At 48.1% G+C, this 14,386-nt stretch overlaps 1 protein-coding gene across 1 annotated transcript; it reads left to right on the forward strand.

Annotated features, from left to right (window-relative positions):
• Window positions 1-7,251: 7,251 nt before the first annotated feature.
• On the forward strand, window positions 7,252-14,386 carry LOC118078323 (uncharacterized). Its single transcript, XM_035102137.3, has 6 exons — window positions 7,252-7,385; window positions 7,768-8,261; window positions 8,461-8,542; window positions 8,790-8,863; window positions 9,417-9,543; window positions 10,140-14,386. Exons 1-6 carry the CDS (start codon window positions 7,316-7,318, stop codon window positions 11,378-11,380), a joined length of 2,088 nt encoding a protein of 695 aa, XP_034958028.3. The 5' UTR covers window positions 7,252-7,315; the 3' UTR covers window positions 11,381-14,386.

Below are 14,386 nucleotides of genomic sequence, written 5' to 3' on the forward strand. Positions count from 1 at the left end.
GGAGGAGGAGGAGGAGGAGGAGGAGGAGGAGGAGGAGGAGGAGGAGGAGGAGGAGGAGAGGCTGCCTTTGCCAAGGCCCAGTCCTGCATGGCACACTGGCTCTGAGCAGCAGGCAGAGGGAAGGGCCACTCTGGGTGGGACTCAAGGGAGAAAGAGTGGAGTGACTTAAAAAAAAAGAAAGCTTTGTGCATCCATGTCTAATCTTGCCCCTTTCCAAAATTTTGTAATTGGTGTGTGTTTTTCTTGTTGTAAATCTACCAATAAAATAAAATCAGGATTAAGGGGTTTTCTCAGGGTGGTGGAGGGTGTCTGTGGTGCTGGTGCCGCTTGCCCTTCTTCTGATAGGAAATGCTCTGCAGGGGGAGGGACCAAAAAATGGGCGCCGAGGAGGGTCAGTTAGGAGAAAGAAATGTCTCTATTTTCATCAGCTGAGGATTACTGGAGGGCCTGCATCTAAACATCTGCATCAAAATATAAACAGCCTGAAAGTTTCCAAGTTAATGCATTTTGCCAGACAGAACTTCAGGAATGGGCACCGTGAGAAGGAAAGAAACAATCAGATCCAGGGGGTCAAATCCAGGGACTCTGCCCCCGTTTGCTCTCTGAGGCCCCCAAATTCCAAAAGGGGGAGAAGGGCCAAGTCATTAAGTCTGGTACAAAGGAGTCAAAGGAGATTTCTAATCTGTAATTAGTTTGTTGTTGTTTAGTCGTTTAGTCGTGTCCGACTCTTCGTGACCCCATGGACCAGAGCACGCCAGGCACTCCTGTCTTGCACTGCCTCCCGCAGCTTGGGCAAACTCATGTTCGTAGCTTCAAGAACACTGTCCAACCATCTCGTCCTCTGTCGTCCCCTTCTCCTTCTCCAGGGAAGGCTTGGGATGTTGGATGTTAGAGGGAGAAACACTGGGAGAATAAAAGGAAGAGGTTGAGAGGAAAATCAAGGAGCTGGGAATAGAGGGTAGATATATGGGAAGGTAAACGGCGTTTCCATGTGCTGCTCTGGTTTGCCAGAAGCGGCTTTGTCATGCTGGCCACATGACCTGGAAATTGTACGCCGGCTCCCTCGGCCAATAATGCGAGATGAGCGAGCAACCCCAGAGTCGGTCACGACTGGACCTAATGGTCAGGGGTCCCTTTACCTTTTTATAGGGTAAAACAAACACCACTGGGCATATTTTATACAACTTAATTGCTTTTTGAACTTTTCTAGAGAATGATATTTACTAATCTTGACACTATTTTCTATGTGGAAATTTGACAGGGATCAAACTTTGAACCCTGGTTTTTACATAAATTCACAAAGGTAAGGTAAAGATAAAGGACCCCTGGACGGTTAAGTCCAGTCAAAGGCGACTATGGGCTGTAGTGCTCATCTCCGCTTTCAGGCTGAGGGAGACAATGTGATGAGTGCCAAAGTGCATGGAAAACCATTTACATTCCCACCACAGTGGTGCCTATTTATCTACCGTGTTTCTCCAAAAATAAGACACTGTCTTATATTTATTTTTCCTCAAAAAAACAACACGGTGGCTTATTTTCAGGGGATGTCTTTATTATTATTATTATTAAGTATGGTACAGTTTAACCTACAAGGTTAAACTGCCTATCACTATGGCTTATTTTCGGAGAAACACGGTACTTGCACTGGCATGCTTTTGAACAGCTAGGTTGGTAGGAGCTGCAAAAGAGCAAGGGGTGCTCACCGTGGCACACAGATTTGAACTGCCACCCTTACAATTGGTAATCCCAAGAGGCTCAGTGGTTTCGGCCACAGTGCCACCCGCATCCCTATAAAATTCACAAAACAAGCAGACAAAGCAGACCACATACAAATAGCATCAAAAACAAAATAACAGATCAGTGATGGAACCATTTAAGCAAGCACTACTACCATTCTAGACCCATACTTCAATCCACTGGTACTCAAGGATTCTTCCCTGAATTGTACGCCTGTGGAACAATGCTTAAAGCAGCATCACAAACGAAAATTCACAACAATGGATTCATAAATGGGAAACTCATTCAAACCAAAGGATGCTTCCCTAAATTTATTTCATTGCAATGGAACTATTTTAGAGGTGTCCTGGGTGAACTAGGTTCAGAAACGCAATTACCGTGTTTCCCCTTTTTTAAGACGTAGTCAGAAAGTAAGCCATGGCAGCATTTTTTAGCATTAGTGAGATCTAAGACACCCCCCGAAAATAAGACATACCTCCATGCGAGACCGCCGAGTGCCCCAGCCAGCCAGAGGGGCCTGGAACCGGCTGCTGTTGCTGCAGAGAACGCATGGAGCGCCCTGCAGCGCCTGGCCTCTTCTTTTCTTTTCTTTTTTTTGGGCTGCCCGAGGCCTGCCGCCCCGCCACCGGAACCGGCGGCTGCAGAGCGGAGCGCTCCAAAGCAGCGAGCGCTCGGAGCGCCCTGCAGCGCCTGGCTTCTTTTGCGGGGGGGAGCTGCCCGAGGCCTGCCGCCGTAACCGGCGGCTGCAGAGCGGAGCGCTCCGAAGCGCCGAGCGCTCGGAGCGCCCTGCAGCGCCTGGCCTCTTCTTTTTTGGGGGGGGGGAGCTGCCCGAGGCCTGCCGCCCCGCCGCCGTAACCGGCGGCTGCAGAGCGGAGCACTCCGAAGCGCCGAGCGCTCGGAGCGCCCTGCAGCGCCTGGCCTCTTCTCTTTTTGTTTGGCTGCCCGAGGCCGGCGGCTGCAGAGCGGAGCGCTCCGAAGCGCCGAGCGCTCGGAGCGCCCTGCAGCGCCTGGCCTCTTCTTTTGGGGGGAGAGCTGCCCGAGGCCTGCCCCCCGCCACCGGAAGCGGCGACTGCAGGGCGGAGCGCTCCGAAGCGCCGAGCGCTCGGAGCGCCCTGCAGCGCCTGGCCCATTCTTTTGGGGGGAGAGCTGCCCGAGGCCTGCCCCCCGCCGCCGGAAGCGGCGGCTGCAGAGCGGAGCGCTCCGAAGCGCCGAGCGCTTGGAGCGCCCTGCAGCGCCTGGCCTCTTCTTTTGGGGGGAGAGCTGCCCGAGGCCTGCCCCCCGCCGCCGGAACCGGCGGTCTGCAGTGCTGGGCGGAGCGCCGAGCCAGCAGCCTGCCGCCTCGGTGCCGCGCAGAGCGCCCAGCAGCACCCCGAACCAGTGGCCTGGCCCCTCCGAGGAGGCCTTAAGGTACCGTACAAGACATCCCCTGAAAATAAGACACCGTGTTCTTTTTTGAGTAAAAAAAGTTATAAGACGGTGTCTTAAAAAAGGGGAAACACGGTATCTTAGATAATGTCACGCCAAACACAATTTATTGAACTCCAGTTAGCAGGTTCATTTTTTCGGAACTGGGGAAAAGGTAGCAGGGCAGCCATCACACTTAGGAAAGGCTTGTGTACTGTAGGGCATCCTTTGTGTGGTGTCTCAAAGCAAGTCTAAGCAGATTTCCACCAATACAATAGAGTCTCTTTTTTTTGGAATAGGGAAAGAGTTTGCATTCATACTCTTACTGATAATAATGACTCACAGAATTCCACTTGCTTTGGACCTCACAACACTTAGTTGGGCAACTGGACTCACCTTCCTTCCTGACCTGATCAACAAGATTTTCAGAGACCATCACTCTCATTGGGCATTCATACAAACAAAATAAATAAATAAGGACAACACAAAACTCCCCTCTATAATTTTTTGGCTGCAACCACCCACCATATTCGGCAATACCAATATAACCAGCAACAACAGAAACCTTATTTCAATAAAACCAGCAAACCACCTCAAAAGTAACTTGTAAAACAAAATGAAATAAATTTTCAGTTAAAGCCTGCAATAAATAGCATAGGGGTTAAAACTCACACATCCACACAAGCCTCAAAGACACCAGTGTTGAATGTTGAGGCAAAGGAGGAGATTTTTAAATGTTGGTTGATTTTGCGGCACCTCTGCCCGTGAGAGTCTCCCCACTTCAGTCCAGTTCCTGAGACTCTGTGGTGTATCAGTCAATCCCACTTTTAACATGAAACGGAGAAATTTAAAAGTGGTTCCTAGACTGGAGGTATCCCACCCAGAAAACCAACAGAAAAGGATGCAAGTTCCAAGTGAAAAGATTTGTATTATTGAAATACAAATGTGCCTAAAATAAGAAGGCTGCAAAGAACTACATCCAAAGCAATGTTTTTAGTATACTTCCATATTACAAATGATTTCTATTTACCAATCAAAGGATCATAGCAACCTGAATACCATATAAGACAACTGGCCGTATAAGACGACCCCCAACTTTTCCAGTTGAAATATAGAGTTTGGGATATACTCGCCGTATAAGAAATACGACCCGGCGTATAAGACGACCCCCGACTTCTGAGAAGATTTTCCTGGGTTAAAAAGTAGTCTTATACGCAGGAATATACAGGAGTTGCAACCCAGTGTTGCCACCCCGAATCAATCAAAATAATCTATGGTAGTTCTTCAAATCAGCCTCCATCTCCCTATTAAGACTTTGACTAATTTTCCTATTCATTAAATGTCTCTCAATATCCTTTTTCATCTGTCTACAAAACAATTCAATATTAATCACAACTGCCATGCCTAGCTGATTCTCTTTTCATGCATACAATGGCCATCATAGAGTCTAATAGTTTATTCTTTTCAGTGTTCTGGAATGAACATTCACTGTGCACAGTACCTAAAAGGAACTAGTTATGTGCTGTAAAAAAAACAGGTCCAGGCCTTTTCATTTTGGCTAGGCCATAGACTCAAAAGAAAATGAAACCATCAAATATAGAGTTTTCTGAAATGATTATTATGCTTCTATGATTCTGTCGTCTCCCATCTTCAATCACAGAAAAGGCAGGAACAAAGTGTCTTCCTACTCAGCACTCAGTTGATACCGTGTTTCCCCCTTTTTAAGACGTAGTCATAATATAAGACGTAGCAGGATTTTCAAGCATTTGAGAAATATAAGCCACACCCCGAAAATAAGCCATACCTAAGACGGCCCTGGATAGAGCTCCTGAGGGTGGCCAGCCTCGCTATCGCCACCTCCGCTACTGCTGCCACCCCGCACGCTCTTCGTCCCCCTGTTGTTGTTTTAGTTAGTTTCTCCCCGCTGCAGCGTCTCCCGGGTCCCGCATGCTGAAGCGCGGGCAGATAAAGGTTCGCTCCGCATAGGATCGGCCTGCCGCGGCTGCAGAGCGGAGCACCGAGCCAGCGGCCTAGCCTCTTTCTCTTTTTTTGCCCAGCTGAGGAGGCCTGCAGCCCCGCCGCCGGAATCGGCGGCTGCAGGGCGGAGCGCTCCGCAGCGCCGAGCGCTCGGAGAGCCTTGCAGCGGGCGGAGCGCCGAGCCAACAACCTGGCCTCTTCCTGCCCCAGCCGAGGTGGTCTGCCGCCCCGCCGTCAGAATCGGCGGCTGCAGAGTGGAGCGCTCCGCAGCGCCGAGGGCGCGGAGCGCCCTGCAGCTGGCGGAGCGCCGAGCCAGCGGCCTGGCCTCTTCCTGGCCCGGCCGAGGAGACCTGCCGCCCCGCCATTGGAATCGGCGGCTGCAGGGCGGAGCGCTCCGCAGTGCCGAGCGCTCGGAGCGTCCTGCAGCGGGCGGAGCGCCGAGCCAACAGCCTGGCCTCTTCCTGCCCCAGCCGAGGAGGTCTGCTGCCCCGCCGCCGGAATCGGCGGCTGCAGAGCGGAGCGCTCCGCAGCGCCGAGTGCTCGGAGCGCCCTGCAGCGGGCGGAGCGCCGAGCCAGCGGCCTGGCCTCTTCCTGGCCCGGCCAAGGAGACCTGCCGCCCCGCCGCTGGAATCGGCGGCTGCAGGGCGGAGCGCTCCGCAGCGCCGAGCGCCCGGCAGCACTGGGCAGAGCAAAGAGCCAGCGACCTGTCACCTCGGTGCCTGGAACCTGCTGCTGCTGCGCAGAGCGCCCAGCAGCACCATGCAGAGCACCCAGCAGCACCCCGAGCCCTCGGCCCGGCCCGGCCAAGGAGGCCTTAAGGTACCATAAAAACATAATTAAAAAATTAAGACATCCCCTGAAAATAAGACACCGTGTGTTTTTTTGATGAAAAAATGTTATAAGACGGTGTCTTAAAAAAGGGGAAACACGGTATCTGGTTGAAGGTGAGTAATGATGGATGGCCATCTTCCTATATCTCAAGGACTTTCCCATGGAAGATGGAGCAAGATTGCTTTCTCCTGCTCTGGAGGGAAGGACCCAAAGCAATGGCTTGCAGTGAGAAGAAAAGAGATTGCAAGTCAAAACCAGGAAAGCTGTTTGATAGGAAGAAGGTGATGGGATCTCCTTCCTTGGAGGTTCTTAAGCAGAGTTTGGATGGCCCTCTATCCTGGATGCTTTAGCCGAGATTCCTGCATTGCAGGGGGTTGGACTAGATGACCCTCAGGGCCCATCCAATCCTCCAATCCTATGATCCCAGGATGGAGTTTCCTGCTTCTCGCAGAGCCTTTTCCCCTGCATGCTGCTCTGCCTGTTTCTGTTTCCAAGGAAGGAGCAGCACAGCACCTCAGCCAAGAGGACCCCCCCAAATAAAACATCTCTAGCCACTATGGATGTGAAATCTCTATACACCAACATCCCACACAATGATGGTTTACAAGCCATAAGGAACACCATTTCAGATGAAACCACAGCGGACTTTGCTACCAAACTCTGCCACTTTGTCCTTACCCACAACCACTTCAAATTTGGTGATGACCTGTTCCTCCAGATCAGCGGCACAGCCATGGGCACCCGCATGGCCCCACAGTATGCCAACATCTTCATGGCAGATTTAGAACATCGTTTCCTAGACTCCTACCCACTCAAACCTCTCCTGTACCTACGATACATTGACGATATTTTTATTATCTGGACACATGGACAACAGACCCTGGAAACCTTCCACCAGACATTCAATGACTTTCACCCCACCATCAACCTAACAATGAACCAATCTATGCAAGAAATACATTTTTGGACACTACTATAAAAATACAGGATGGACGTATAGACACCACCTTATACAGAAAACCAACTGACCGACAAACATATCTACATGCTCTCGCAGAGCCTTTTCCCCTGCATGCTGCTCTGCCTGTTTCTGTTTCCAAGGAAGGAGCAGCACAGCACAGTCAGCCAAGAGGACCCCCCCCCCCCAAATAAAACATCTCGGAGTGTGTGCAACACATATGGCTCCTCCTGGGTTCCTGCTTGAGAGAGAGAGAGAGAGAAAAGGCACAGAGGGAGAGAGAGATGCAATTCTTTATATGCTTGGCTTTGAAAGGGTTAAAAGGAACTGAACTGGATTCCTAGACAGGACAGGAAATAAAGGTGGGGGCAGATCCTCCAGAGCCAAAGCTGCTCCCTCCCACGTCCCATGTCCCTTCCTGCCAGGCGGGGCTGCGGAGGGAGGGGGCAGCTGTTGTCTCTGCACTTTCTGGCATCTGGTGAGTCCCTTCTCTCTTCTGCTATAGGGTGCATGGGGGGGGGGCAGATGGGGGTCCCAAGGCTGCAAGAGGCTTACTTCACCTTCTTCCTTTATTTTATTTTATTTTAAAGAAAGCTCAGAGTCTAGGCTGTGGTGCCGTCCAGTCCTGGTTCCTAGCAGGACTCATCCAGGGAAACTCTCTTTTCTCCGGACACTGTGTCCATTTTATAATAGACAGGGCTTTTTTTGTGGCCGGAACTCACTGGAACTCAGTTCTGGCCCCTCTCAAGCGGGCGCCATTGCCATTCTAAGAGAACGAGGGAGGTGTTCATAGTGAGTTCCAGCACCTCTTTTTCTAGAAAAAAAAGCACTGATAACAGAACAATGTATTTGCTTTGTAGTATTCTTCAGCACCTCTAATTCGGACAGACAGATCATGGCAGGAAAAAAATGGAATTCCTTTAGATCTCCAGAAGGCTTCCTGAAAGCACAGATGGATCAGCAAGACTCAGCTGGCCCTGAAACTGGAAGAGGCCAGGCCATGGAAACTGGGAGCAGTGGGGGATTCTGGAAAAACTCCATGCAGAAGATTCTGAGTGAGGGGGACACCCTCCGCTCAGAGGGGCAGAGCCAGCAATTCAGGCAGTTCTGCTACCAAGAGGCCAAAGGACCTCGGGAGGTTTGCAGCCAACTCTACCACCTCTGTTGTCAGTGGCTGAAGCCAGAAAGGCACACAAAAGCCGAGATGCTGGACCTGGTGATCTTGGAGCAGTTCCTGGCTGTCCTTCCCCCGGAGATGGAGAGCTGGGTGAGGGAATGTGGAGCAGAGACCAGTTCCCAAGCAGTGGCCCTGGCCGAAGGGTTCCTCCTGAGTCAGGCAGAGGAGAGAAAGCAGGTGAGAGAGACTTTCCTCTGGATACTCCCAAGGGGCTCCAAACAGGAGGGAGAGTATCCCAAAATGGTCTAATAACTATGCGCCCCTTTTTGGAAACCATCCAAGGAAGTATATCAGATAACCTTACATTTTTATCTCTGCGATTCCTTTTCTTATCCTTCTCCCCATTCTCTGTTTTGAATCCTTGTTGCTGTTTTAGGGAAGGATTATCTTTGCAGAAAGTGGCCTGGATTCCTCTGAAGCAGAGAGGACTTTGTCGGACACCAGAGAGAGGCCGCTGGGTAAGGAGGAAAGAGTTCCTTCTCCATTTGATCACATTCTATCGATTCTGAAACCACCTGTGGGTTCTTTGAATTTTTTGGGGGGAAGCACTTGGGGCCAACTAATATATGAAATGGGTACAAACATCAAAATGCACTCAGCAGGGGAGAATTTTTCTAAGCCCCCCTGTAGTTAGAGAGGCACGGCTTCATCACTGAGAGAAGCACCCTGCTCTTCTGGCTTCCCACTTCCCTTTGTCTCTCACAGGTGAAAGAAGGATGCCGGCAAGACCATCTTTTCATGGTGACGGAAGGGAAGCAGAGGCAGTGGAAACAGAACAGGTAGGGGGAAGGAGCCTTGTGGGGAAAGAGGCGGAGGGGTGGGGCAACCAGGGTGCTTCTGCCCCTGAATGAATCTCTCTCATCCTCTTGCCTTCTGCCAAAGCTTCCCTTAACAAAGGCTGAATATACCACTAGAGAATGTATATGTGCTGAGAATAATAAACAGCTATTTCGTCTTAACTCTCCTTCTGAAAGCCACTAGCATTATCTATCAGTCGCTGCAGTGTTATTTCCATGTTTATCAGTGAATGCTAAAATAGGCTTCTAAGAAAATAACATACCATAAAAAAGCAGTGGCCTGGATTCACCTAGCCAGCCCCATCAGTTGCCCTATGGCATTCCCCCCCCTGTCTCTTACCCCTTACCCTGCCCACTGTTCCCCTTGAACTTGGCTTTAGGGCATCTGCAGGGTCCCCTCCCAGAACAGAACACACAATAAAATAATTCCATTAAGACATTAAAAGAGGCATCCATACGTAGATTGTGCAGCAACAATGTGTAGCAATTAGTCTTTATGCTGTCGGAGAGGACAACATTCTTCTGATTCTTTCAGGGTCCACTGTACTTTGAAGATGTCGGTGTTTGTTTCACGGCTGAGGAGTGGGCCTTGCTGGATCCTGCCCAGAGAGCTCTGCATCAGGAAGTCATGGAGGAGACTTGTAGGACCATGAACTCTCTTGGTAAAGTTCCCTGTTTGGTCATCATATCTGTTTTGAAATTCAATCCATATCTCTATTTGACAAACCTCCCGTATTCTGATAGAGCTCAATGTTGCCACCTACAGCATCAGAGATTCTGACACCCCCACAGCAAACCTTGAATGGAGGGCTATTAACAGTTTAGTCTGTGAATATTCTTCCTCCAGTTATGCCTTTTTAACTGTAGGCTGCATTGCCCGAACTGACCAGGCCTTTAAAAATGTAGGCTTCACAATAGTTAGGGCAGTGGAAATGGTTTCTGCCAGGTTTTTTGTTTTCGCTTCTGCTACTGTCCATTTTTGATTGACCAAAGAGACGTCTGACATTGAAAATGGAGCACATTCCATGGTTGGACCAAATAAAATCCATCTCAGAAAAGAGCCAGGTTTGCCAAATCTCAGGTTCCCATAAATATGCCAGTGAATGCCACTTAGCGAAGGCAGTGAACCCTGGGGTAAGGTGTCACATCTAACTCCCTTCACTTCTTCTTCTTCTATCACAAGCATTAATGAGCCTTGTTCAGTATTTGGAGCTCCCTTTCTTCCTTAGGCTCTAATCCATTTCTGTCTTTATTGCAGGTGGTGAGGAATTGGAAAAGAAGAACAAGGGAGACCATGACAAAATCCACACAGTGAGGAAACCACAGAAATATCTGGAGTGTGGAGAGAGCTTCGATCAGAGCAGCCATCTCACTTCTTATCAAGGAATTCATACAAGGCAGAAATCTTATCAGTGCTTGGAATGTGGGAAGAACTTCAGTAAGGAAGAAAGTCTCACTTCCCATAAAAGAATTCACATGGGGGAGAAACCACACCAGTGTGTGGAATGTGGAAAGAGTTTCAGTCGGAACGCCCATCTCATTTCTCATCAAAGAATTCATACAGGGGAGAAACCTCATCAGTGTGTGGAATGTGGAAAGCGGTTCACCCAGAAGGAAAGCCTCAATTCCCATCAAAGAATTCATATGGGGGAGAAACCACACCAGTGTGTGGAATGTGGAAAGAGTTTCAGTCGGAACGCCCATCTCATTTCTCATAAAAGAATTCATACAGGGGAGAAACCTTATCAGTGCGTAGAATGTGGAAAGTGGTTCACCCAGAAGGAAAGCCTCAATTCCCATCAAAGAATTCACACAGGGAAGAAACCACATCAGTGTTTTGAATGTGGGAAGAGCTTTTATACAAGCACAAACTTTCATCGACATCAGAGAATCCACACTGGGGAGAAACCCAATCAGTGCTTGGAATGTGGAAAGAGCTTCAGTCAGAGGTCCCACCTCACTGCCCATCAAAGAATTCATACAGGGGAGAAACCTTTTCAGTGCCAAGAGTGTGGAAAGAGCTTCAATAAGAGGGCTCATCTCACTGCCCATCAAAGAATTCATACAGGGGAGAAACCTTTCCAATGCCAAGAGTGTGGCAAGAGCTTCAGACGGAAGGAAAGTCTCACTTCACATGAAAGAATTCACAGAGGTGAGGAACAATATAAATGTTTGGAATGTGGGAAGAGCTTTAATACAAGCACAAACTTTCGTCGGCATCAGAGAATTCACAGTGGGGAGAAACCTTTTAAATGCCAAGCGTGTGGAAAGAGCTTCAGTCAGAAGCAAAGTCTCACTTCCCATCAAAGAATTCATACAGGGGAGAAACCATATAAGTGTGTGGAATGTGGAAAGAGCTTCAGTCACAGCTCCACTCTCACTTCCCATCAAAGAAACCATTCAGGAGAGAAATATCAAGGTATCAGGGTGGGTGTCAGGACCAGGTCATCAATAACTCACACGGTGTCAGTAAAGTTAACTCTCTATTCAAAGAAATAAAACAGCTCCGGAGGCCAAACCTAGTGAGCCCAGCAACTCTTTCCATTAGCACTTGACCCAATGAAGCAGTTGTGAGGATCTACGGTCCCCACCTTCCCACAGTTCCTTAAGTCTCCTCCTGCCCCGGTTCCTTCCCAAGCAATCTGAGACTTCTTTACCTTGTCTGTCTCTGCTCCTCCCTATTCATTCCTTTTCTGGTCCTAGAAGATCAGCGGCAGAGACTCCCTGTTTTTTTCACCAGCCTGACTCATCTCTGCCTCTTGGTCTCGCTCCTCTCCTGCTTTAGTTTCTGCCTCTGGTTCTGGACTGCTCCCTGCCACAGAGTCTTCCTGCTCACAAAACCCTGTTAGTACTTTAGCTTCTGACACCCCCCCCCCAAGTCTGCTCTCACTTCTCTCTCCAACCACGCATCATTGTCCCACCACCAGTCCCCAGTGTCTGAGCTATCTTCCCTTGGGGGTTCCCCAGCTGATGCCTCCCCTCCCACCACTCCAGTGTGATGTAGTGGTTATGAGTGGTAGACTTGTAATCTGGTGAACCGGATTCGCTTCCCCGCTCCTCCACATGCAGCTACTGGGTGACCTTGGGCCAGTCACACTTCTCTGAAGTCTCTCAGCCCCACTCACCTCACAGAGTGTTTGTTGTGGGGGAGGAAGGGAAAGGAGAATGTTAGCCGCTTTGAGACTCCTTTGGGTAGTGATAAAGCAAGATATCAAATCCAAACTCTTCTTCTTCTTCTCTATGACACAGTGTTTGGAATGTAGAAAGAGCTTTAATACAAGCACAAACTCCCATAGTAATCAAAATATTCACTGTGGGGAGAAACCATTGCCATGTGAGGAGTGTTAAAAGAGGTTCTGGTTACATATCCTGTTGGTAAACTAGGGTGGAAGCTGTCAAGCCCTCCTCCGGGCTCCCAAGGATCCTCAGAAAAGCATGAATTCTCCAGAGACTCCTGGGGAGCCCGGCACTCAGAGAAAGTTGGAGTTCTTGTCAGTGCAGCATCACGTCTGAATTGAAATTTCTCTCTGCCTCTTAATGTTACACAGGCCCTGTGGCTCCACGCTTTGTTCAGGCAATCCTTTCTAGATGCATAGAAATTGATGTGCTTTAATCTTATGCTGTTAATTTTAATGTATTTATGATTTTGATTTTAATATTGCTCTTTAAATGTTTTTAATTGATAATTTTAACTTTTCCAGTTAAACTGGTTAAATGTTTTGTTACCATCAAGTGGTATTTTATTCAATAGAAATATTTATTCCAATAGAAGTAAATCAGGGGTGCCCAAACTTTTTTCAAAGGGGGCCAAATTTGATGAAGTGAACATGTGTGAGGGCCGGCCAAAGTTGTTGAGCTTTTTTTAGGATTGCTGAGCGTTTTGGGGGATTTTACCCCAGGACATATACTGCCACGGGGGCCAGATTAAATCAACAGTATTAGGCCCCTGAAACGGACTTTGGACATACCTGAAGTAAATAAATCCCACCCCCATGGGTGGGTGTGTTAGAAACCTGTTTTTTGGGGGGAATGCTTGCACCTGGGACTTCTTCCCCAGCCAAAGTATGTAAGAAATAAGGAGTGCTTTCTTCGTGTGCCTGTTCCCTGACATTAGCAGAGCAGCTCTTTTTTGAAACATCATCAGACTTGGGAGTTGCCCTAAGCAACGAAGCATCCTGGGATCAGCCTCTCTCTTTGACCTGGCTCGTTTCTGGACATGAAATTAAAGACAAGAGTTCCTGACTCTCCAGAATTGATAGAGACTGACCACGTAAAGACCCCGAAGCAACATCTTTCCTTCTTTTTAATATTTATTTTTGCCTTGTTTATTATACGACATTTGTTGGAGTTTCAGGCGGATGGGATCCTAGTTGCGGAGCTTTCCTGGAAGCTGGTGTGGCTGGATTTGGCTGAGGTTGTAGATCTTCAGATGTATTCTTAGGACATCAAGTGTCATGTCTGAAGCAGGGGGCGCTCCAAGTCCCAGCAAAGGAGAGGCAGTGAAAGAGGCTCAAGCTCCCTGCTCTCAAGAGAATCTTCAAGGCAGCTCATGAAAATGTGACATTTGGAGCTGTATTAACTTTTCCCATAAAGGAAAAGGTATTTGCAGAATTAAGTTTGTGTTGTTTATCTGTGACTTTGTCAAAGAAACTGCAGCTCTTTCTATTGGGTGCCCTTCAGATTGAAAAATCTGTCCCCGAGTATACAGTACAATGAAACATGAGAGGCATTTTGGGTCTCAATTAGTACTAGTGTTAAAAGCCCTGATTTAATTGGAACCCAAGTACTTTAAAGTATGCATGCATGCATGTATGTATTAGAATTGTAGAGTTGGAGGGACCCTGAAGGAAGTCCAAGGAAGGAAAGTCTGCCACCTTCCAAGGGAGTCTATACATACCTAGATAATATTGTGGGAATTACACAAGATACACTTTTTTAAAAAGTTTTTTAAAGTTTAAATAACAAATAACTTTTACTCAGTGTACTTGCACTTGTTAGATTAAATGTACAAGGCAGGGAGGTGTTACTTATGTAGCTAAAACATTTTACATGCATTTGTATCCAAGGCAAAAAGTGTTACAGATGGACAAACTCTGAGGCAGAACAGAAGCTGCCCCAAGTGATATCACAGCCTCTGGCAGAAGGCATATGACATCACAGAATTCTTTCCTGGAAAGCATTAACCCTTTGCTAAGCATTTTGGATGCTTTCCCACATTCGAATCTATCTATACCTATATAGCTACACACATACACACAATACAGAATAGAAACAAATCAAAATATATTCGGTACAAAATAAACTGATTAACAATAAGATCCCAACACTGCATGGCAGCTGTTGAAAACTACTGCTGATCAATTTTAAAGCCTGATTTGTTGTGTTTTGTTGTATTATTGTGTGCAGTTTGCTGTTGCGCTGTGTTTTTAGTGTGTAAAATGCATTGTAAATTGGTTTTGAAAATAAATATATCTGTGAACCATATAAACAAAGGAAGCAACATCC

This window comes from Zootoca vivipara, chromosome 12, assembly GCF_965207765.1.
Source record: "Zootoca vivipara chromosome 12, rZooViv2.hap1.1, whole genome shotgun sequence".
Lineage (NCBI taxonomy): Eukaryota > Metazoa > Chordata > Lepidosauria > Squamata > Lacertidae > Zootoca > Zootoca vivipara.